The sequence below is a fragment of the Bos indicus x Bos taurus genome, chromosome 16 (genome assembly GCF_003369695.1).
Source record: "Bos indicus x Bos taurus breed Angus x Brahman F1 hybrid chromosome 16, Bos_hybrid_MaternalHap_v2.0, whole genome shotgun sequence".
NCBI lineage: Eukaryota > Metazoa > Chordata > Mammalia > Artiodactyla > Bovidae > Bos > Bos indicus x Bos taurus.
The window spans coordinates 68,501,814-68,525,279 of NC_040091.1; the positions used below are offsets into that span (position 1 = coordinate 68,501,814).

The 23,466-nt window shown below is 47.8% G+C and overlaps 1 protein-coding gene across 2 annotated transcripts in view; it reads right to left on the reverse strand.

The window, feature by feature from the left end:
- Positions 1 to 2,403: 2,403 nt before the first annotated feature.
- SMYD2 (SET and MYND domain containing 2) overlaps positions 2,404 to 23,466 on the reverse strand; it is a 54,037-nt gene continuing 32,974 nt past the window's right edge. For both annotated transcript variants that reach the window (XM_027565608.1, XM_027565609.1), the window contains 9 exons: positions 22,112 to 22,172; positions 21,280 to 21,404; positions 15,698 to 15,765; positions 12,868 to 12,970; positions 9,903 to 10,013; positions 9,096 to 9,216; positions 7,966 to 8,140; positions 5,047 to 5,155; positions 2,404 to 2,846 (listed from right to left, as the gene is read on the reverse strand). In XM_027565608.1, the coding sequence (XP_027421409.1) occupies positions 2,766 to 2,846; positions 5,047 to 5,155; positions 7,966 to 8,140; positions 9,096 to 9,216; positions 9,903 to 10,013; positions 12,868 to 12,970; positions 15,698 to 15,765; positions 21,280 to 21,404; positions 22,112 to 22,172 (954 nt within the window). In that variant the 3' untranslated portion in view covers positions 2,404 to 2,765. The remainder of the gene's footprint in view (positions 2,847 to 5,046; positions 5,156 to 7,965; positions 8,141 to 9,095; positions 9,217 to 9,902; positions 10,014 to 12,867; positions 12,971 to 15,697; positions 15,766 to 21,279; positions 21,405 to 22,111; positions 22,173 to 23,466) is intronic.

Sequence of the window (23,466 nt, forward strand, 5' to 3'; positions counted from 1 at the left end):
CGAGAGAAGGAACCGCAGCGAGAAGGGGCAGCAGGGGCAGATCATCAAGTGCCACACTCCCTGGGTCCCGGGGTGACCCACAAACTGGGAAAGAACTCGACTGCAGTGGTTCTCCCACAGGAGTGAGGGGTCTGAGCCCCCCATCTCCCGCCTGGGGGTCCTGCACTAGGCGGATAAGCCTCCAGAGCACTTGGCTTTGAAGGCCCATGGGGCTTAATTTCAGCAGCCCCACACAGGACTGGGGGAAACAGAGACTTCACTCTTAAAGGGTGCACACAAAACCTCTCGCACTTCGGGACCCAGCAAAAAGCAGCAATTTGATAGGAGCCTGGGCGGCACTTAGCTGCAGGTCTTGAGAGGCAGGGATGGCCGTGGCTTATCCTGCAGATATAGACACTGGCGGCAGCCATACTGAGGGGCATTCTACCACATGGACATTGGGGGAGGTGCCATCGTGGGAACCTCCCTCCAGCTTAGTGCCAGAACTGGGCCCCACCCAACAGCCTGTAGGGGCCAGCGCTGGGCTGCCTCGGGCCAACCAGCTAACTGGGGAAGTGACCCAGCCTCATTCTTTAGTACACAGGCTGCCTAGAAGCTTCCTGAGCCCACAGCCACCTCTCGACACACCTTTAGACCGGGCCCTGCCCACCGGGAGTCCAGCACCCACCTCCATCTGCCCGCGGACAGGCCCCAGCCCTGCTCGAGCCTCCAGACCCGCCTTCCTCACCAGGGGGCAGACACCACACCAAAGAAAACCACAGTCTTGCAGTGGATTGAGTTCACCCAAAAGAGAGACCAGACCCTCCCCTGGAGGGTCCCTGACACTGCCCACTAGCAGGGCAACACAAGCTTTCAGACACCCAGACCCCACCCAACCGTGTCAGTAACCGGTCTCCAGTGAGTCTCCAGTAGCCAGACCCAGGAACTGGGTCTCCTCCGGCCCTGCCAGCAATCCAGCAACAGTGCTGAGGTCTCCGAGCCCCGTAGCCAAACCCCAGGACCCAGCTCTGCCTGCCGGTAGGCCAGCACTAAATCCAGGGCCTGGCGTCACCCACCAGGGGCCAGGCAACAGCCCTGGCGGCTTCTGGGCCCTGACTCTGCCCACCAGTGAGCCAGCACCAGCCCAAGGCCCACAAGGGTTCCATGGCCAGCTGCCTCAAGACCAGGCCCCACTAACCAGCAGCATCCATCCAAGGCAGGGATGACAACCAACCAGACTAGGGGCCAAACTTAGCAGACCATCCACATAGCCCCCCAAAAGAAGGATATGTGCAGCCCTCTTAGGGGGAACTCCTAGAGCATACAGCTTGGGCAACGAGAGGGGGAGTGTTCTGCTGGGAATCAGAGGACGTCTCCTACAGAGGGCCACTTCTCCAAGGTTGAGAAACGTAACTAAGCTACCATACACATAAAATATAAACAGCAATTCAGACAAAATGAGGTGGCAGAGGAAGATGTTCCAGACAAAGGAACCAGACGAAGACGCCAGAAGAACTAAGTGAAGTGGAGATAGGCAATCTACCAGAGAAAGCGTTCAGAGTAATGACTGTAAAGAACTCGGGAGAAGAATGGGTGCACAGAGCAAGAAGTTACAAGTTTTTAACAAAAAATTAGAGAAGAAAGAAAACCAGAGATGAAGAATACAATAACTGAAATGAAAAATACACTGGTTGTTCAGTCACTAAGTGTCATCTGACTCTTTGTGACCCCATGGACTGCAGCATACCAGGCTTCCATGTCCTTCACAATCTCCTGGAGTTTGCTCAAACTCATGATGTCCATTGCATCAGTGATGCCATCCAACCAGCTCATCTGCTGTCGTCCTCCTCTCTTCCTGCCCTGAATCCTTCCCAGCATCAGGGTCTTTTTCCAATGAGTCAGCTCTTTGCAGCGGGTGGCCAAAGTATTGAAGCTTCAGCTTCAGCATTAGTCTTTCCAATGAATATTCACAGTTGACTTCCTTTGGGATTGACTGGTTTGATCTCCTTGCTGTCCAAGGGACTTTCAAGAGTCTTCTCCAGCACCACAGTTCACAAGCATCAATTTTTCAGAGCTCAGCCTTCTTTATAGTCCAGCTCTCACATCCGTATATGACTACTGGAAAAACCATAGCTTTGACTGGATGGACTTTTGTCCATCTAGTGATGCGTCTGATGTTCCCCCAACCAACAGAGGGGGCTTCCTTCGTTACTCAGATGGTAGAGAATCTGCCTGAAATGTGGGAGACGTGGGCTCGGTCTCTTGGTTGGGAAGGTCCCCTGGTGGAGGGAATGGCAACCCATTCCAGTATTCTTGCCTGGAGAATTCCACAGAGGAGCCCTGTGGGCTACAGTCCGTGGGGTGGCAAAGAATCGAACATGACTAAGCAACTTTCACTTTCATCCAACAGAGGAAAACACAAACTTCAAATACGATTATGTTTTTTATTCTCTTCATTCATGTTTGTTCAGAACATTACAGTAGTCATGAAGGGAAAAATAACTACAGCTTTAAATCTTCGGACACAATCTGTCTGAAATATAATATATGAAACCATGCCATTATTTCTTAGGGGAAAAAAAAAGCATTCAAAAATGCATTTGCTATTTTAGGTCAAAGATTAAGATCCATGTCCAAGTAAGCCATGTGTAAGGTTTAAGTGTAAGTCATGTTTTCATTCGGTGAGTTTACAGAAATGCTGGCGTGACGTGAATGATTTGAAATAGTCAAATCCTTGAAGGTTTCTGCACTAGGATTTAAATAAAAACTAAAATGTCAGCATAGTTTCAATGGCTTTCAATTTCCTGTTTGATCTCAGAAATGTACGGATGGTCTTTGCCATGAGCTACTTCCATGATGGCGATGGCCTAGGAGAGAGAGGAACAGGTTGAGAGTTTGAAGCCAGCCCCCCTGTCCCTCCCCTAGGCTGACTTTCATTCAGGCTAGACTTCTCTGCCTGAAGGTGCAGGGTACTAAGTGGTTTTCAGAGCCTGTGTTCTCCTCCAGTCTGGCTTTTTTTTTTTAAAAAAAGGAAAAAGACAAGATTGTCTCATATCTAGTCATCCAGTCTCTATTGCTGAGGAAAACATTCTTCAGTAGCTGAAGAAATGATAGAGAAATGATTTAGGGACAAACCTTTCTGATTTTAGTGTACATCACTAATGCGTAAGACATGACTAAATCGTTTTTCCCTTTCGAAAAGTGTATGCTTACGTCTTTTTATGTATTCTTTAAAAACCTAAAAATAGGCACGAGCTTCATATGAGGAATCCAGAGAGAATATATTTAATAAGGTTTCTTTCAAATGAGAGAGAGTGTGTGGCTCCATCCTTCCTAGCTGTGTGACCTTGGGCAATTTACTTAACTACTCTGTGCCTCAGTTTCCTCATCTGTAAAATAAAACAGGGGCAATACCTCCCTCTCAGAGTTGTTGATATACATCAAGTGTTTAGAACAGTGTCTGGCATATAGGAATTACATATCTAATGTAATCCATAATAATTTATCTTGCTCTTCTGTGTTCAAAAGTATTATTCACAAAGAGAAAAACTTAAATTATTCCCATTCCCTCAAACAGGGAATTTTTGACGGCTTGCGACTGTTGACCAGCCTTCCTTTCTGTTACTATTCTCTTCCTAGATGTCAAACCAGCAGGAGTGCAAGCCTTCAGGAATCACGTGACTTAAATGTCTCTCCTCACCCCCTGCATTCACCTCAGGACTCGTGTTCCTTCCTCAGATCCACTCTATCCTTCAGGGATCTGCAATCAGTTTACTTACTCTGCAACTGAGACCTAACTGCTTAATGTTCCTCCAACCTCACTGAGGCAATAAACGTCGTCTTAGAAAAACCAATTCCGTGGTTCAAAACCGGAATATTTGATCTTTCACTCCCACGTCCAGGCTGGGTCGGCCCTGGCACTTCCTTCCACCATGTGGGACCGTATTCCATCTTCCTGTATAGTGTACTGGGGAGGTTTGGGGAATCTGGAGGGTTTGGCGTCCAGGCCTAGTCCACAACCTCGACTTTTACAAAGGTGTTTCTCTTAGTGGCACAAAGAAACTGTCTCAAAGGTTATAGTTGATCAACTTTTGGCTTCTCCGTAAATAACGACTGTCCCAACAATTGTATTTCATCAGTTATTGACATCCATAGAAAGAGCAATGAGAAGCGATATTCAGGATGGTGACTGTGCTTCTGTAAGATACGGGGCATGGCCTGGCACTCTCACCCACTGGGCACAGGGCAGCTGGCAAACACCACGCCCAGGGTCTTGGTTCTCCCTGTGTGTTAGTCCCAGTGTGAGTGGGCAGACTTGAAGCTTTCAACTCAGAAAGACCCCAGTTTGAATGAGAACCTCACCATGTACCCTCAACAAATTACTTAACCTGCTTGAATCTCAATTTTTTCACTGGGAAAGCCTATCTCATTTTTTTTTTTTTTTTTCGGGAAATAAAAGAAAAGGACCGCATGAAGGTCCTGGCATGTAACCGTATTCAATGAACACTGTCAATGATTATTAAGTTCATTTTAAAAACTACAAAAGCATTAATTCTCACACTGAGGGCCTCTCCAGGCCCAAATGCCTTGACTTCACCACAACTGGGCATCATGAATCTATAAACCTCAAAGAGCAGAAATTTGGAGAATTCCTTCACCACAGTCTTCTGACCTATCCTTGGCCTTTTTTTTTTTTTCCCCCTTTTTATCTGTTATAGTGGACCAGAAAAGACATTTTAATAATGCTGGCCTCTTAGCATGGTCATATTTAGCACTTCCATGGCTTCCCAGGGGACAGAGGCAGTACCCCCTTCACAGCTGTGAGCCTGCAGCCACAATGTGGATGTACCTTTCTCAACAGGAGCGTCAGGACGCAAACCTGCCAAAGGCACAATTACTTGGTCCCCGGCCGCCTGCACACCCACCTTTGCCCACTCCTATGGCCGGAGGGTGGCCCAGGGCTGGTCATTCTCTGTGGCTCTATCAGTCACCCGCGTCCCGCAGGAAGGGAAGTGCAAGGAAGGGAAGTGCCAGGCATGGGGCAGCCCAGCTGCATCACACACGCACCTTCTTCAGGGCTCTCTCCCCAGCAGCTTTGTTCTCCAGGCCCATGTACAGTCTTCCTAGCTTCAGCCACATGGAGGCCACGTTGAGGGAGTACAGAGGATAGTGCTTACTGGAAAAAGAGAAGACAACAGGCCACCTTGTCACAGCTTCCGAGGGTCCACAGGCCAGACACAGTGAGCTGTGGCTGCCCAGCTGATGGGCGCCCTGTCCACAGCAACCAGGTTCCTCCAGACCCTGGCAGGGGCTGGTGGAAGACATGGATGGTTCAACCCTGCCTACTCATTGTGGATGCACTTCCTTTTAGGCAGTTTGTGTGCTTCTGAAAAACCACATAAAATCTACAGGGGAGATCCTACATAAAGACACGAATAAACACAAATTCAATCCTAGCCTCAGATTTTTGTTTTAGGTGCACCTGCTGCAGGCATTGGGGAAAACGTCTTTTAAAATAAATCCCTGGGACTTCCTTGATGGTCCAGTGGTTAGGAATCTACCTTCCAACACATGGGACGCAGATTTGATCTCTGGGCGGGGAAGTAACATCCCGCATGTCTTGGGGCAGCTAAGCTTGTGTGCCTCAACTAGAGAACCCACATGCCACAACTAGAGAAGGCTTGCACACCGCAATGAAGACCCAGCACAGCAAAAAAAAAGGTAAACTCCCTCTTTATGAATATCCCCTCACGTTAAAAACAGTATCCTTAAAGATACACACACACCAGTGAATCAAGACCTCAGCTTGCTGTCACACTCTATGATTATCATTTGGTTTAGCAAAATTATAAGCTCTCTAAAGGCATACTTCCTACTTCTTTTCTCCATTGCCCAAGAGAGGGCTTTGTATACAGGAGGTCTTCTCTTTCTGGTTTCAACTGAAGGCTGACTGATAGGCCTGCCTAGGAAAGAGCCATCTCCCTATGAACAGAGCCTAGGAGGCTTTTGGGGGTGGGGAGGTAGGAGCTGGAGGTGTTTATTTACAGGCTCGTCTGTTCTACCTGCAGTGTCCTCAAAGTCCACAGACACATTCAAGCTGTATTCCCAGGCATGTGGAATCCCTGGGGATCCCCACAGTACCAAATTCTTCCCTGGTCGCTCAGCTGGTAAAGAATATGCCTGCAATGCAGGAGACCCTGGTTGGATTCCTGGGTTGGGAAGATCCCCTGGAGAAGGGATAAGCTACCCACTCCAGGATTCTTGGACTTCCCTGGTGACTCAGTCAGTAAATAATCCACCTGCAATGCGGGAGACCTGGCTTTGATCCCTAGATTGGGAAGATCCCCTGGAGAAGGGATAGGCTACCCACTCCAGGATTCTTGGACTTCCCTGGTGACTCAGTCAGTAAATAATCCACCTGCAATGCGGGAGACCTGGCTTTGATCCCTAGACTGGGAAGATCCCCTGGAGAAGGGACTGGCAACCCACTCCAGTATTCTTGCCTAGAGAATTTCATAGACAGAGGAGCCTGGTGGGCTGCAGTCCATGGGGTCGCAGAGAGTCAGACACAACTGAGCCACTAAGCACGGTACAGTGACCCAGGGAAGGCAGGAGGGCTGGGCCTCCCCAGAGGGCCTCCCTAAAGCTAAGAGAGGGTGGAGCATGGCAAGCCCTGCTGGGAGAGCAACCACAAGGCCAAGATTCATGCAAGTTCTCTCCCCCCCTACAGATCTCAAGGAGGGAAGTGTACATGGACTTCCTCACCCATCTCAGGAAGGACAGGCTGTGAGATTATCCCCATAGGATCAAATTCTGTTTCCAGGAGCAGATTTTAAGAGCTGGCTGCCCCGTGGGCTCCCCCTGCTGGCTTATCACTGCACTGTGGGGTAAGTGGAGGGCCAAGTGGGGAGTGGAGATTCAGATTAGACAGTTACAGCCCTGATCTTAGAACCTGAAGGGGTACTGAGGGCTAAGCAAAAGCACCAGGGTGCCTCTGACACAGAGATTTCAGGTGTGATGCCAAGAGACTCGAAGCCGCTTGGTCTTGAAGAGACTCTGAAGTTTAACATAAATGTGTTTAACAAGCACCCTAGTGATCTGATCTAGGTCAGCCCGGCCCTGAAGCAGCTAGTCAGAGCCACTTCCTGTCACCCACCTTAAGGTTTACTAACCCTCTCGACAGGAAACCTTCCCATGATTAACATTCATTATTACTACAGGTTAAAATCCAACTTACTTTAATCAAATCTATGGGAGAATATTAAATAATCGCAACCAGCAGTCCCAGAGTTTCCTCATTTGCAAACTGAATGAGTGAGTGAAAGTTGCTCAGTTGTGTTTGACTCTTTGCAACCCCATGGACTGCACAGCCCTCCAGGCTCCTCTGTCTTTGGGATTCTCTAGGCAACAATTGTGGAGTGGGTTGCCATGCCCTCCTCCAGGGGATCTTCCCAACCTACAGATCAAACCCAATTCTCCCGCACTGCAGGTGGATTCTTTACCATCTGAGCCACCAGAGAAGCTGGTGCAAACTGAGGCTGCACTTTTAAAAAAGCAAAAGAAGGAGATGGAAAACAAAAAAGCGTTTCTGAGGCCACCGCTAACCAATTACTCAGTACCATTTAACTTAAAAGGCACAGCAAGGAGGAGAAACCAGCCGGTGGCTTTTTCACACTGGTTTGAATTAACTCCAATGAACAGAGCATCCTGGACGGGTCCTAGGAGGGATCCTGCCCCAGCCCTCCCCCCGCTACCCGGTGTCACCTCAACCTGCCTCCCTGGGTGTCTCTTCCAGGTGGTGGAGGGCACAGGCTGGGCCCAGGGGAAGCACCCTGAGCATGCACCTGCAGATGTCATGGAGAGGAGAGAAAGCTGCTCCCGGCCCGCTCCAACATGGGAGCGTATAGACAGAATGGCCAAGGGACGCGTTCCAAACCACCCAACTCTACTCTGAGCTACGCTGATGGGAAGAGCCAGTGCAATCACCTGTAGGGCTGGATGATTTTCTGTCCGTACCGCAGGGCTCCCTCCCAGTCCTGCATGTACAAGCAGACACCCATGGCCTGGTACATCATGTGAAGCATGTACACGTTACTGTCCTCGAACACGCAGCTCATCTTCTCCTGGCTGAGCTCGCAGATCTCCAGCAGCTCACTAGGGGGTGCTGTGGAGTCAAGGAACCGACAGGCCTGGCAGTTCCGGAGGAGGCTTCCCAAGGGCTGGCGGCGGGGGGCAGGCGTGGGGCGGTGGAAATGGGGCAAGGAGTTACTGTTTTGTCCACTCCACCCACAGCTACACCTCTGAAAAAGTAAATTACAGAAAGCCAAGCAAGTGAAAGGACCCATATATTTTTCTGGAAGGAAAAAAAACTAGGAAAAACGGAAGACCTCAGCTGTTAAACACAACTAAAGAATTTTAGCCACAGGGAACACAGCCTTCCTTCCGCTGTGAACAGTGTTGATTAGAATAAAAAAAAATCTTCAATCTTCTGTTTAAATCTAAATCCTCACCCAAGCTGGGAACTTTTGCTAAAGCTCTTAAGGAAACATTCTCCAACACGGCAAAGTTCTTTCTTACTTACGCTCAGAAAAAAAAAAAAAAGTGACTTTAATTTCCTTTCACTGGTTTTCTGTCTTCAGTACAAATCTAACCCAAGAAAACGCTACAATATAGTGGTTAAAAATATGGATTGTGCTGGCAAACCTGGGGCAAAACCCTGCCCTGCTGAACAGCGTGCCCTGGGCAAATGACCTGCTACCTATAAGCCTGTTTCCACCTGTTACCCAGCAAAACCCTCAGTAAGGTGCCTTGCCCAAAGGAAGATACCCAATCAGTGAGGGTCTTCAAGGAACTGTTCTCCACTTTTAGAAAATAAAAGCCTTCCACCAGGATGAGCTCCTGAGCAAACTAGTCCAACAAAGAGAAATAAGATAAGGGCAACATTGTGAAACACTGACATAGCTGACTACAGGTCGTGGATGGCCAGGAAGTCTTCACCTGGCCATCCTTTGATAGGAAACGTCCTGCCTTCAATACTCAGAAACCCACCCTTCTCCTGCTTCCGGTGCCCAGCTCGCCAACGCCCCCTGTAAGATCGGGAAGGTTGCAAAGGATATATTTGTAGTGCTTGGCTCGCCGGAACTCCTCAATGACATTGCGTGCATATCTGACCATGTCGCGGATGGTTTCTGCCTTCGGGGGGTCGTTGAGCTTCCGGATTTCCACCTTGGCCTTATCCTGAGGGAAATGGCCACCGGTTACTTCCCATGGAAACCATACTGATGGGCAAATCTCTCAAATAGCACATTTTCCCACACAGAGGTACAGGCTTGCCCCTTCTAAAGTTATGAAAGAATGAAAGGGAATCAGGCAGTGGGTCTCAGGAAAGTTCAATATTCATTACCTACTCACAGAAAGACAAAACTATTCATTTTTTAGGTGCTCCCACACCTGCCTCGATATGTCTGCTGTGGGCAAATATGTCTGTTCACATACCTATGAAGTCAAGGGAACAGAATAAGAAGGGGAGGCACTGACAAGATAACCTGCACGATGTCTGAGAAAATTCTGTGGAGTGTGGTGAAGAGGTGGTAAAGCTGGAGAATGCTGTCTACCTCCTTGTGGGTGGACCTCGCTGCCCATCTTTCTCCCTCCTCTGTGGAGCATCCATTTCTTTTAAAGAAATAGCAATTTGGCGAATCCTTCTCTTATTTGTACAACGTGATGGGAATGTTTTCATCAGCTCTGAGAATCAAGTTGGAACAGAGACCTGGTCTGACTGGATCCCCTGGGCTGTGCCAGTAAAGCAGGTTTAAAGGCTCAAAAACACGAGGAGGAGACGCCCGACTCAGGCAGGGGTGCTCGCCTGGCAGAAAGGCCCCGAGAGAGTCGAGTCAGCCTCTGTGCTGGGAGAAGGTGCTGACCTTGTCTTTGGTGGTACACTCCTGGCATTCACAGGTGAAGAAATAAGAATCTCTTAACCGGTCATTCCTGTCTTCCGTTGGGTACAGGAGGTCAATGTAGCTGGTAAAAACCTAAAGTGAAAAAGTGAAAGCATTCGTTGCTCAGTCATGTCCGGACTCTTTGTGACCCCAAGAACTGCTGCCTACCAGGCTCCCCTGTCCATGGAATTCTCCAGGCAAGAACACTGGAGTGGGTTGCCATTTCCTTCTCCAGGTCCCAGGGATCGAATCCCAGTCTCCTGCATTGCAGGCAGGTTCTTTACCGTCTGAGACACCAGAGAGGTCCGATAAAAACCTAAGGGGATCTGAAAAGTTGTTTGCCACAGGCCAGCTCATGCCGTGCCCTCCCTGTTTGGCTCTGCAAACACTCCTGATGGTGACTGTGAGGAGGGCCGCAGCTCGGCACAGTCTTCACCCTAACACACTGAACTCCTTCACCTGGCACCGCTAGTGCTGTCCACCTCCTCTTACAGAATCAAAGGGTCCCTAAAGTGGTAAGTTGGAGGATTCAGAGCAGCCCTGCCTCCATCCTCCGCAGAGAGCGAGCTGGGCTCTGGCCCAGCAGTGGATGCCCTTGTCTCGGGCACAGAAGCAAAGGCCACCATCGGCAAAGAGTCTGCTCGGCCTTGGGATGGGTCCTGCGCTGGCTCCGCTTGGCCTTTGTTAGGGGTCTTTTATCTCACAACCGGGAATGGCTCACACGCACTGCTGCGTGGGTGGAGGGGAAGCAAGAATGCACATATGCACGCGCGCGCGCGCACACACACACACACACACACACACACACACACACACACACACTTCCCTTTATCCTGCCATCAGCTGGCGATGGAGCAGGAAGTCAGGTCAGCAGGCTGGGACAGGTCAGTGCAGGAGGGCACAGCTCCTAGGCCACCAGCCCGCTGCTGCCTTACCCAGCCAGGCCGGAAAACCTGGAAAAGTCATACCTTTGGGCTCATCAAGCCCTCCTGTCCTTGCTTTTTCCTAGCAGTCTCTATAAGTGAGTCCCGGAGCATATGGAGGAGGCCGGCATTTAACTGCCCATTATCCACTCACTGTGACGGCACTGGCGGCTCGTCCCACACCATCAGGCAGACGTCTGACGGAACAGATGGGTGTCCCAGAGCCGTCACTGTGCCAGTCACCTCGGGTGCTGGCAGGCAGGCCAGGGCGGGGGACCTGCACGAGCTGGGTGCTCACAGGTGCCCTGAGCTCTCCCCCGCCCAGAGGGCAGAAACGGAGACCCCTGGCTCATCGGACACCCCAGCAAATGGCTTCCTCCCCTGTGAAGGGCAGGTCACCCCCAAAGCAGCAACTTCCCCCTAAAGGCAGAGGGTGAATTTCTGATGGGTTACAGCAGGAGAGCAAAACCACAGGAAAGAGGCCTGTCCTGCCCGGTGGCCAGAGCCCACCTCAGCGCTTCGAAATGACTGATGGGCACGGGGTGCAACAGACAGAAGGGCCCAGAAGAGGGCGACAGAGGCCGCTCAGCATCACTGCTCGTGGTCCAGACACAGCCAGGCAGGTGACAACGTGCTCCAGGCAGTCCACGAGCCGGGGGCCGGGGGACTTAGGTTCTGGCTGACGGGCGTTGGCTGTTTTAACAAGAGAAGCTAGGGCAGCCTCCTCAAGACATTCAGAAACTGAGACACCCTGATCCCCAACAGGGTGCCCCCTGCAAGATCCATTTCCCACAGGACAGCAAGTCTGATCTGTACATGGGACCTGGGGTCCCAGTTCAGCTGTGGCTTATTGAACACCACCCAGAGAAATGGAGGCTTTGATCATTTTGCCACACTAATCATATTGAAAAGATTCTAAATATCCAGACATATAACTTAAAAAAATAGCGGTAGTGTTAGTCACTCAGTCACGTCCATCTCTTTGTGGCCCCATGGACTGTTGCCCAGTCAGGCTCCTTGGTCCATGGAATTCTCCAGGCAAGAATACTGTAGTGGGTAGCCGTTTCCTTCTCCAGGGGATCTTCCCAACCCAGATTATTTAAAATGAAATGTATTTAAAGTGATTACATTGCCTAAAAATTCAAGTGTCTTGCTATGGACATCAGGATTTAAGAACGTATAACATACATCTGGTAAGGGCTGGTCAGCGTTCTCAAGGGGAGACACCTGACGTGGTGGTCGTGGAACCACACGGCACGGGACAGGAGAAGGGAATCGCTGAGCAGGCTTGCCCCCTACCCCCAGGCTGGGGAGCGAAGCTCGTGGTGGCCCTGGCCACAGACTGCCTCTCCCCACCCCATCTGAATTCCATCCCCAGGAAGGGAACTGTCCCAAGGGCAGATGTGCAGGGGATGTGATGTGAACGAACCATGTGTCATCTGGAGCTGTAACTCGTTAGCTACTGCTGGGTTGCTTTGCTCTTTGGGGGTAAGGAAAACAGGCCGAAATTCATGAATCAAAAGTAAATTCCATTATTTGGAAATGGGAACTCAGTGCCTCTAAGATTTCATCTTGGTCATTTTGGCAGTCTCGTTTCTTTATAAATCTCTGTAAATCTTTGTGAGGAACTTTATTTGATTTAATCTTCCTTGTTTTTTTTCTTTTTTTCCTTGGCCACAGCTTCCCAGGTGGTGCTAGTGGTAAAGAACCCAACTGCCAATGCAGGAGATGTAAGAGACATCTGGGTTCAATCCCTGGGTGGGGAAGATCCCTTGGAGAAGGGCATGACAACCGATTCCAGTATTCTTGGTAGAGAATGCCATGGACAGAGGAGCCTGGTGGGCTACAGTCCATGGAATCGCAAAGAGTCAGACAAAACTGAGCGACTAACACTTTCGCAGATGGACATGGTGAGCACCCAAAGGGAGCGGAAAGTGTGGACTCCACACCACAGGTCTGATCCTGAACCTAGAGGACCCGAGGACGGTACCCACCGCCACAGCCACCCTCAGCCACACACTCACCTCCTCTCCCGGGTGGATTTCCTGCACGGCTCTGACTTCGGCCAGGGTCCCCTTGTAGGTCACAATGACATTGGGGCAACAACTATGATTCATCAGTGCAACACTGTCAATCAGAAGAGAAAACCCAACATTCTCAGGAAGGCAGACGGACTGTTCAGTAACTCCTTGGCCACTTACTTGCTAAGTTATGGAAACTTAATGTCCTTTGCAGGACATTAAAAACAACAACAACAAAAAAAAACGACTAAGAGCTGGCCATCAGGGTCTAAGAGGTTGTTCTGCATGCATTTATAACAAGATCTAACATCTTAAATTGGAACAATACTGAAAAGTGAAATCTGCAATGCCAAACAGTGATATCTAAGCCAAAAACAAAGCACACACACACAAAAAAACCCCACATAATAAAGAGTGACAACAATAAATGCCTTCCTGTTAGATGCGGGACTCAAAACTCAACACCCCCAGTGAACTGTTCCTCCACCGGACACTGTGCAAGACAAACAGGCTGGCGTTGCCAAGCAGGTTTTATATCAGAGGCTGATTTCTAACATGCTGTCTTCAGATGTTGAGAAATCGCCACCGTGGGAGACGCCGGCTTCCCGAGAGGGTGTGGGATCCCCCGAGAGACCTAGAGGGGCCCGTCTGACTCTCTGCAACCTCCATCTCCTCATCCGGAAAACTGGGCCACTGGTCGCTCCTGCTGCTCGCGGCTCGCTTTACAAGGGACGGTGGGAACAGACAGTCGCCTACACGAGGGCTTTGAGCTTCTGGTTGTATCAAGGTCAAAGTTCTGAGAACAGAAATTTCTAAACTACAGGGGAAGAGTGCTTGATCTCTGAAAATGCTGCCTTTGAAATCACAATGTTGATATGATTCTCAGCAAAAGGAATCCCCCCCCCTCAATTAAAACTGGAAACTGGGACTCAGAGGGGCACTCAGATCCACGTGCACAGTGGCTCTGGTGGCCGGGGTCACCTGCCTGAACCCTCCACGACCAGAACCCGCTCTCCTGTTTGCTCCGTGAAGATAAAAAAAACAAGAGGTTGGAAATGGTGCAGAAGAACCGCCCCAGGTTGCTGTTTCTGGGGAAGCCACAGCTAGAAGTCTCGGTGAAGGGTGTGGCTGGCCTGGGGCCGGACATGCAGGGGTTTCCTGTCTTGTCTGCGGGAAGGGTCATCTCCACCCTCCTTTCTGGCCCACCTGGCTCCCTGGCAAGTCATGCACAGGGAATCAGGCCCTAGGAAATAAACAAATGCCCCAGACACTGTTCTCAACACTTTGTTGTTGATGTTTCAGTCACTCAGTCATGTATGACTGCAGCCTACCGGGCTCCTCTGCCCATGGGATTTCCCAGGCAAGAATACTGGAGTGGTTGCCCTTTCCTTTTCCAGGGGATTTTTCTGACCCAGGGATCAAACTCCTACATTGGCAGGTGGATTCTTTACCTCTGAGCCACCAGGGAAGAAGTATTAAGTAACCAAGCTCAAAATAGACCGCTGGCTATCTTTCTCACGAAGGCAGGGGAGCTGCCCGAAGGCAGAAGACCTGACCTAACTCATGTTCTGGTGCCGTGTTCTCGTGGCAGCCGCTGGGGTGAAGCCTCACACGCCACCACGCTGAGCTGGCTTTCGCTCTTTCAGATACAAGAGCAGACATTCTAGGGTTCATTTCAGGGCTGAAGTATCAACGCAAGCCGTCTAAAGGGGTCTAGTCACCTTTCGCTGTTCTCCTTCCTTTTCTCAAGGGCAAAAGTCCCAAAGAACCTATCCTGAAACCATTTCTTCCCTCACTGTCGGAATTCTAAAAGCAGACAATTTTGGCCTTAGAAACAGTAATATGACGGGAATACACTGTTTGTTTCTCTGGTTCAAGAAAGCCTGTGTAGCTTCTCAAGAGACACGCCCCTAACAGAGTTTTCTCCTTTGGACCCATATGATGCACGGAGCTGGGCATGACAGATGTGCAGACTTCCTGTGCCATCCACGGCCAATGCATGGGTGTTAAGGGTTCCCTGCAACTGCTCCAACCTAGGGGCAGAGGTGCCTGTAGCTTATATTAAGCGACATCACTCTAGACCAAACTAATCTCCAGTGTGGATGGACTCAGACAGGGGGTGCTGGAAGGGCTCCTTTGCTCCATCTGTGAAGCCAGGGCTTGATGTTTGGGACTGATGTATTAGGAGACTACCCTGTCCATTAAACAGATAACAGCAAAGCCATGCTTGGCAGAGCTGTAACATTAAAGTCAGAGCTGTAACGATCTCCACTGGTCAACTGACTGGCCTTTCTTGAATTACTTATATATTCCTGAGGTTAAAAAAAATCCTATACGTCTTTGAAATTTATCCCTAGTTTACTACTTTAGCATACTGTCCCTCCAAGTGTGCTGTTTCTATACTGTATATTTCAAAAAAGGACAGATAGGGAAGAAGCTTATATAGTCTCTACGTATTCTACAGTCAATTCCCAGCAATTAATGTTTTCCTTTGAGTGAGAGAAACCCAAAGATTTCCAGAACTACAGCTATGCAAAAAAGCAAATTTCTCAGCAGGGCCTGGGTTGTTCCTTCTACGTGCACTCTGAAATACTCTTTAATAACAGCTCTCTACCTAGCAGGACTTAACAAGCAACTGTTCTCTTAACTACTACCTTCAGATCCTTAAATGCAGGGGAAATATTTTGAAATCTGACAGAATTAAAAAGGGGATTTAATTCACTCAGAGTCTCATGTCTGCCACATGCAGCTAGGGAGGTTATTGGAAATTAAAAAAAAAAAATTCAGTGTTAAATAAGTAAAAAGGAAAGAGATGAAGTCACACTCGGCCTACTCAGGAAATATTGCTGATCCCAAATGAGAAAGTTCTTCATCTTCGATTGTGAAGCCATTACAGTTAACCTGCAGGGAGAAAGGGGAGAGAGAGAAAGGGAAAAAAATGAGCTAAAGCTTCTTTCTGGATAGAAATCACCTCTTTAGCTGGGAAGATGTTTGGTTTAGTGATTGGAACACCTTTCTTTTGAACAAGGTATCCTACGTTCAGACACTACTCACCGATCGGTCTCACGTGTAAACAGATACAAGCTGAATGTCAAGTCTGACAGTTCACCTGCCCGTGCTGGCTGAAGGTCACAAAGCACCACTAAGGCTCCAAGGACTCAAGTCTGCAGAGCTGCGTGGCAGTCAGGACATCTGCACTCTAACCCGTTATGCCCCAGGTCTGGGGTGCGATCTTAAACCCATCACTGTGTCCCTTCTGTGCCCAGTCTTCTTCTGCTAAAAAAAGAAGCCACTTAATCTGGTACCTCGCTCATAAGGTGAGGTGGTACATCTGACAGGCTTTACACAGCTAATCTAACTGCTGTCCATCCCCTTGAGAGGCAGGGGGACCAAGACCCTGAAGCCAGGGCACTGCGAATGTCCCTTCCTGCCTCAGACGCATCAACCACTGGCCACCTGCTCATCTGTGGCAAGAAGTATTACCCTGAAAATCACCAAGGGCAACTCTCAGCATCCTAGAAGCCAAGCTTAGAACTGGTGGGCTGAAGATGAAGACTATACATCTCCAATTTTAGGCTATTCCATAAACTCACTCTTTGCACATTCACCGAGGAAATCTTATATGCTGGGCGCTCTGCAAAGAAGGAAGACCAGGCCAAATCTGCACCCTCCAGGAACACCCAGGCCACTGGGAGACAACTCGGTGAGGGTCTTTCATTTGGACCTACAACTTCACAGCTGGAAGGGAACTCTGTCCCTTTACTTCTCAGACGATGAAACTAAGGTCAGAGAAGGGCAATGACTCAACCAAAGCCAGCAGCAAAGGCTGAGAGCCCGGCTCCTCCTGTGCTGCTAAGAGGCTGTCTGTGAAGCGTGCATGCTGAACGATTCCACCCCGTGAGCTGCAATCAGGCTCTTCCCCACCAGACACACAGCACGGCTGTGCTTCAGGCCAAGGGATGAGCTTTTTGAAACACTACTTTGCTGAGCGCTTAGTCCAGGCTAGGCACTGGGCTGGGTGCTGCACATTGACCCTCCCTTAAATCTACAATACTACCCCATTTTACAGATGGGGAAATTGAGGCCCAGGGAGGTCAATGATTAAGTAATTCAAGGCCATATAAGTAGAAAGTGGCAGAAAAGCAGTCAAAAGTCAAACTAGGCATTCTGATAGCGAGGCTGTCAGAAACACAAGTGTTTCTTTTCACTATACCATGCTTCTTCTAAAATTGTTCTGATCTCTGATTCTTCTGGTTGCAATTTTACTTAAAAGCAAAGGGCCGGTGGCAAAGGCTTGGAAATCTTGGTACATAGAGAAGTAAAGGCTCTGATGGGTTTGACTTATAGCTTTTACCATTCGATACATTTACAACCAGTACTTAAAATTTTCAATACAAAGAGAGGACTGCAGTGAGTAAAACAAAACACAGTGTTTGGAATCCTGAGGTGTCACGCATTTTTATGTAGAAAACACAGCACGCTGTGTTTGGTGCCGGCCTCAGGTACTCTAACCTCTTCTGTCACCAGGACATTCACCAACCATCATTCACCAGGGACCGTCAACCAACATCGGGTCAAGAGTAAATCAGGATTTTCATTCATTCAACAAAATTTACTGAAGCCTGAACTATGCGTTCTGCACCTGACTAGGTACTGAGGGATGTATACCCAGTCTCGGATTGGGATACTAACATGCCTCGGCCGTGTCTGGTTCCCATAGGACAACAACAAATTCTGCAAAGTGGAAGAAGGCGTGTAAGAATTTAGCAATTTTCACAACGGATCTCGGGACCGACAGCTCCTGACTAGCTCTGAGGGGTGAGGGTACGAGACATGCACCTTTGCTTTGTAATCTCTATAAGGACCATTTGTAATTCCAAATTCCTTCAGGCTTGAATGTCCACGCCCACTGGTCCCTTTATTCCCTCTCCCCTGTCCCCTTACTGTGAGGGAGAGTGCGTTTCTTCACCACAAAGAAAGACTCCTGTGAAGCCAAGTGTCATCACTGCCCCTCTCAGGGACCTGGCGGTGATGTTCAAGCCTAATCGCCTAGCAATTTGCCTGCCAGCTTTCCCTCCCTTCTGAAAGATCCCTAGGGAAGAAAAGTGAACTTGCCTGTTAAGAAAGATGCATAGGCCATCGTCTTTTTTTTTTTTCCTGAGTCAAATCAGGCGTAAGTGCCTTGCTGAAGCTTTTCTCATAATTAGCATTTAGACTAGATGTAGGCTGCACACCAAAAATACATTTCCCAACCATGCATATGCTCCCGGTGATTAAAATGCACCTCGGCGCTGCCGAAGGAGTGCAGTCACCTTCTGCTGCCAGCTGCTGCTGGGCCACGAGTTAACCCACAACAGCCTCCCATGAACCAGAGAGGAAAGGGCTCTAAAGCCAGAGGGGTGGACATGCAGCGGGGTGCTGAGCAGCAGGGCCAGAGGGGCTGGGTCTGGGACAGCGCTTTCCACTTGCGCTTCAGAGTTTTCTTTGGGGATACCGAATGTCCCCTTTCAAATTTGTATGTGAGAAAAGACATGAATGTTCGTGTGTATGTACATCAGTGTGTACGCACACCGTCTCAGAGTGGATATTATGATTTGATTAATATGAAAGTCAAAGTCGCTCAGTCGTCTCCGACTCTTTGCAACCCCATGAACTATACAGTCCATGGAATTCTCCAGGCCAGAATACTGGAGCGAGTAGTCTTTCCTCCACCAATTATATTGATTAATATAAAGCCTTTGAAAAAACTACCTACCTATATTTACATATGTGTGTGTGTGTCTGTATTTATCTCCTGGATACTCTGAGTCAGTCCAAATTTCAAGGACTCTGAGTCACTTTCAGCACAAATATAACACTTCTATTTTTGACAACAAAGGTCTGTCTAGTCAAAACTATGGTTTTTCCAGTAGTCATGTATGCATGTGAGAGTTAAACCATAAAGAAGGCTGAACACTGAAGAACTGATGCTTTTGAACTGTGGTGTTGGAGAAGATTCTTGAGAGTCCCTTGGACTGCAAGGAGATCCAACCAGTCCATGCTAAAGGAAATCTGTCCTGAATATTCATTGGAAGGTCTGATGCTGAAGCTGAAACTCCATTACTCTGGACACCTGATGCGAAGAACTGACTTATTTGAAAAGACCCTGATGCTGGGAAAGATTGAAGGCGGGAGAAGGGGACGACAGAGGATGAGATGGTTGGATGGCATCACCGACTCGATGGATGCAGTTTGAGCAAGTTCCAGGAGTTGGTGATGGACAGGGAAGCCTGGTGTGCCGCAGTCCATGGGATCACAAAGAGTCAGACATGACTGAGCGACTGAACTGAACTGAACTTATTTGTGACATCAACTGCCTTGATTTTTGGTAAATATGGTCCCATATCTCCTATGTCAACATTGAGAAGGCCCATTAGCATGCACTACTCTGTTGCTGGAAGAGAAAAGATACCTTATGTTTATTTCATCACTCTTGCTTTCTCACAAAAGCATGCCTCATCTAATCCAGAGAAGTCATGTATCCAGTTTTTCTAAAAATGTAATAAGAGAAGTAAATTCCTCCACTGTGTACTGTTACCCAAATCCATTGCCTTAGCATGGGTAGGGAAATATGCTGTAATCCCAGGATAATATAATGTAATGAAATGAATGAATTCAGGAATGAAATATAATAAAATCAGGAAAGTTTTTCATTATGTCCAATTTAACACTCATGACTTGAACCCATTTTCTCTTTTACTGAGAACAGCATTTTTTTCTGATTATGACAGTCACATAACAGAAAAATATCCACATAAACATAAAGTCTATCAAGGAACTCATCAAACTGTTCTCACTAGTTCTCGCCGGGGGATGAAGTGGGTCAGTGAAGTGGTGAAGACTTACTTCTTTCTTCACAGGAGCAGTTTTTAAAGTGGGAGAACTATGGGTGCTTTTCATCTTTTCTTCTTCTCACTATTTTCTTAAGTTACACATACACACTGTAGAAAATCCAGAAAATCATCCCCCAAAAGTAAAACTTTTCCACGACTCATGAGATAACTAATGGTGAATTTCCGTTTAAACTTGTTTTTAACCAAAATAAATTTTCATATTACACATTTTTCCCCTGCTTTTACACTTGACGTCATGTCATCAGCGCTTTACACATCTTCGCTCTTTGAAATACAATTTATAATGGCCACATAAACTTTAATCAAAAATCTAAGCCATGATTTACCAAATGACTACTGCTGACCATTTATAACATGTATTTCCTTTTCTTTTTTTCCCCTTTCTGTTTTCATGGTTTTAAAAAGAACCACACAGTAAACAATTTGCATGTCAATTTCTGTCCATAATCTCTGACTACTTCTTTCGGACAGAGTCCTAAAATGGAATTAGTGACTCAAAGAGTACTGAGGTGATGCTCACTCTATTCTAAGATGACAGTGTGTAAGTACCCACCCGAGCTTTTTTTCCCGTCTAGACACTGAAGGCAGGGGAATGTAGCGACTTGTGCCCACAGAACAGTATTCCAGTATTTCTCCCTCTTCGAAGGTCACCTTCAACTACACATTCGGCTTGTAGGGGAAAACAGGGTATGATAGGGAGAGAAATCCGATCTGGTAAGTCATGCCAGGAAGCGCCACCCTCACAGTAACAGGAAGAAGGATGCGGCCAGACGTGTCCAGCCAAGAGCGCCGACCACACTGCCTTCTCCTGTCCTAGCCATGTCCAGCCAAGCCTCAGCCTTTCCAAAAGGCTGGTTGTCAGTTCCTTAGCACCTTTAAGTTGCTCTTGTCTACAAGTCTAATTTTTTTTTTTAATCCTATCTGCTTTTGGTAAACCTAGGCTTCTAGTCTAAAAAAGGATTACTTAGCAATCATCGGGAAAGACCTACTGTACCTAGACCCACTCAGGCTCCTCTCTGTGATGTCTGTCCTTCCTGGCCATCTGTATTTGCCTCTGCTTTATCAACACAGTGTTGGTAAGAGTAAAAAAAAAAAAAAAAAGAGTAAAAAAGAAAGAGTAAAGAAAAAAAAAAACACAACCCACTACTATCAGAAGGGAAGGTTTAAGAGAAGAGTAAAATTGAATGTAGGAATCTCAAACGGTCTTTCCTATCCAAAGATGTTCCAGTCTGCCACACTCCTGGGACACTGGCAACTCTGTTTTCATAAACTCTTTCTGCAACAGGAGGCACAGGAGAGTGGATTTCCTATGCTCCACCATCAATGAGGGCCAGCACAGACAGGACAGGATCTGCTCAAGGTCACCTAGCAAGCTTAGGCAAAACACGGACCAAGACGTCAAGAACTGTATCAGGCAGACGCCATCATTCTGCTTTCATTCGTCTCCACCAGCTATGCGCTGGGAGAGGGACGCTGGCAGGGAAAGGCTAAACGAAGTGTCCTCTGACGCTCGCGTGCTTACCTGGGCAAAGAGCACTACTAGGCTGTCGTTGTCGGGGAACTCAAGGTGCTTGGAGTAAAAGTGATGGAGAGCAGCGATGTCACTCTGAATCAAATCCCTCTTCTCATTGTCTAATTTATCCAGATCTGTGCATAAACAAACCATTATTCAGCAGGTAGAAAACTCTGGATCTCTAGCTATACATCCTTTCAGTACTATCCATGGCATAGAGAGAAAGAAAAAAAAAAAACACGTGGACCCCCAGGAAATATTATCCCTCCTCCCTTAGTCTAACTGATAAGCCCTAGGGCAAAAAGAGCATGCCATTTCTTCCTTCTCTTCCTCTGACAAATAGAAGTCACTCAGGACAGAGAATTTCAACTGACCGTTAACAGTGAGGTCAGGAATAGTGGCAGTGACTGATAACCAGCCTTGGCCTAGTCAAGGGTCCCCCAATTGGCCCCAGAGTCTGTGTCATGATGGAGAAAGTGGACAGCCCCTGATTTAATGCCTCAGTAAGGACATCAGCTGTGTACAGTACTGCAATTCAGCAAAGATCCAAAAAATATTCAACATGCCAGGAGAGCCAGCAAGAGATAGCTCAGGATGTAATAATTCATCCTGCAAGTTTCCACTTCCCCTTAGTTATTTCCTAGCAAGCCTGTCAACTGAGGGGGAGGGGGGAAGTTATAGTCCATTTTCCAAAACAGCACACAAGTCAAAATAAAACTGATAACTAAAAAATCCCCACCACCACGAAGAACTCAGCTATCCCTTCCTTCTTTCAATCCTGTCTAATCCACAGAAAACATGTGTCTGAAATAATTCCTCAGCCAGTCACAGACAGACTTACGTGACTCAAACTCCTTCACGGCTAACAATTTCTCTGAAGGTGTTCTCTCTGGGTGGATTTTCTAGTAATTGGGGAAGAAATCACACAGTTACAGATTGCAACGACTTGTGCAAAAAATAGTGCTTTCACGCTTACATCGACATGAAGAAAAAAGCAACAGTTCTAAATGAAGTAAAGAGCTAGCCAAGGAGCCTGCCATTTGGGCTCTGAGAGCATTTGCCCAACGTCCAAACCCAAAGGACTCTTTTGAAAAGCTTTTAAAAGCATAGGCTGCGTTCCTAACACCCTGATAATGCTATGCACACAGTAGGCTCAAAAATGCTTGTTATGGGAAAGAACAGTGGCTAGAAAACAACTTTTTAGGGCCCTGACTTAAAAGGACCGAGTCTACAGATGAGCCATCCCATTTATTATCTCTCCTTCTAAAAAGGAACAAAATCAAACCCCCCATCCATTTTACACTTTCTTTAAGCATAGGCTAAAATGATCTCAAATTCCACGTTTCAAAAAGAACACTTTCGGTTGTATCCGTGAGCCGAGATTCACTTGAAACGTGTTGCCGGCTTTGTTCTAGACACCCCAAGAGGAGCTGACAATAGTAAACCCGCCAGGCTTTGAGAACATGAATAAACTTGGTGTTGACAAGAGTTCAAACGCAGAGCTCAAGAGCTGGCCCAAGGCCGTGTCTTTGTAATCGGCTATTCAACTGGAGGATACAGGTGGTCCACCCAGGCGTGCTCACCTCCCTAGTTAACATGTTACGCTTCCCCTCGGTAGTTGGGTAGCCTGTCCCCCCAAATCCTTTGCAAGTGACTAGAATACAAATGGTCTGTTTTTTTAATCATCAAGTCCTACAGAGATGAAAAGATGGCCAGGTAACTTTTCATTTAATAGACTATTAGTGGTAGCAGTAATTATAATAACAGTTGAATGAAACTGGTATAAACTCATCACAGCTTTCAGACTACCCTCCTGGTGCCAAAACATTTCAATAGTTCTTTTTTGGAGTGGAAATCTTCCCATTCACAGGATCCATTTCTATAAGATTAGTAAGTCATTTTGCCTGGGAAAACTTTTCATTCAGAAAAGGGCACCAGTTCCTTCTGAATTCTTAACCACTACACTTTCAATAATGTCAGGAGATGGGGCTGGGGGAGAACCAGGAGGCTGGTCACTCAGTCCTTGCAAGATGCTTACAGATCGAATCTGATGGCTTATTTACCCTGACACCTTGGTGGCTCAGACGCTAAAGAATCTGCCTGCAATGCATGACACCCAGGTTTGATTCCTGAGTCAGGAAGATCCCTTGATGAAGGAAACGGCAACCCACTCCAGTATTCTTGCCTGGAGAATCC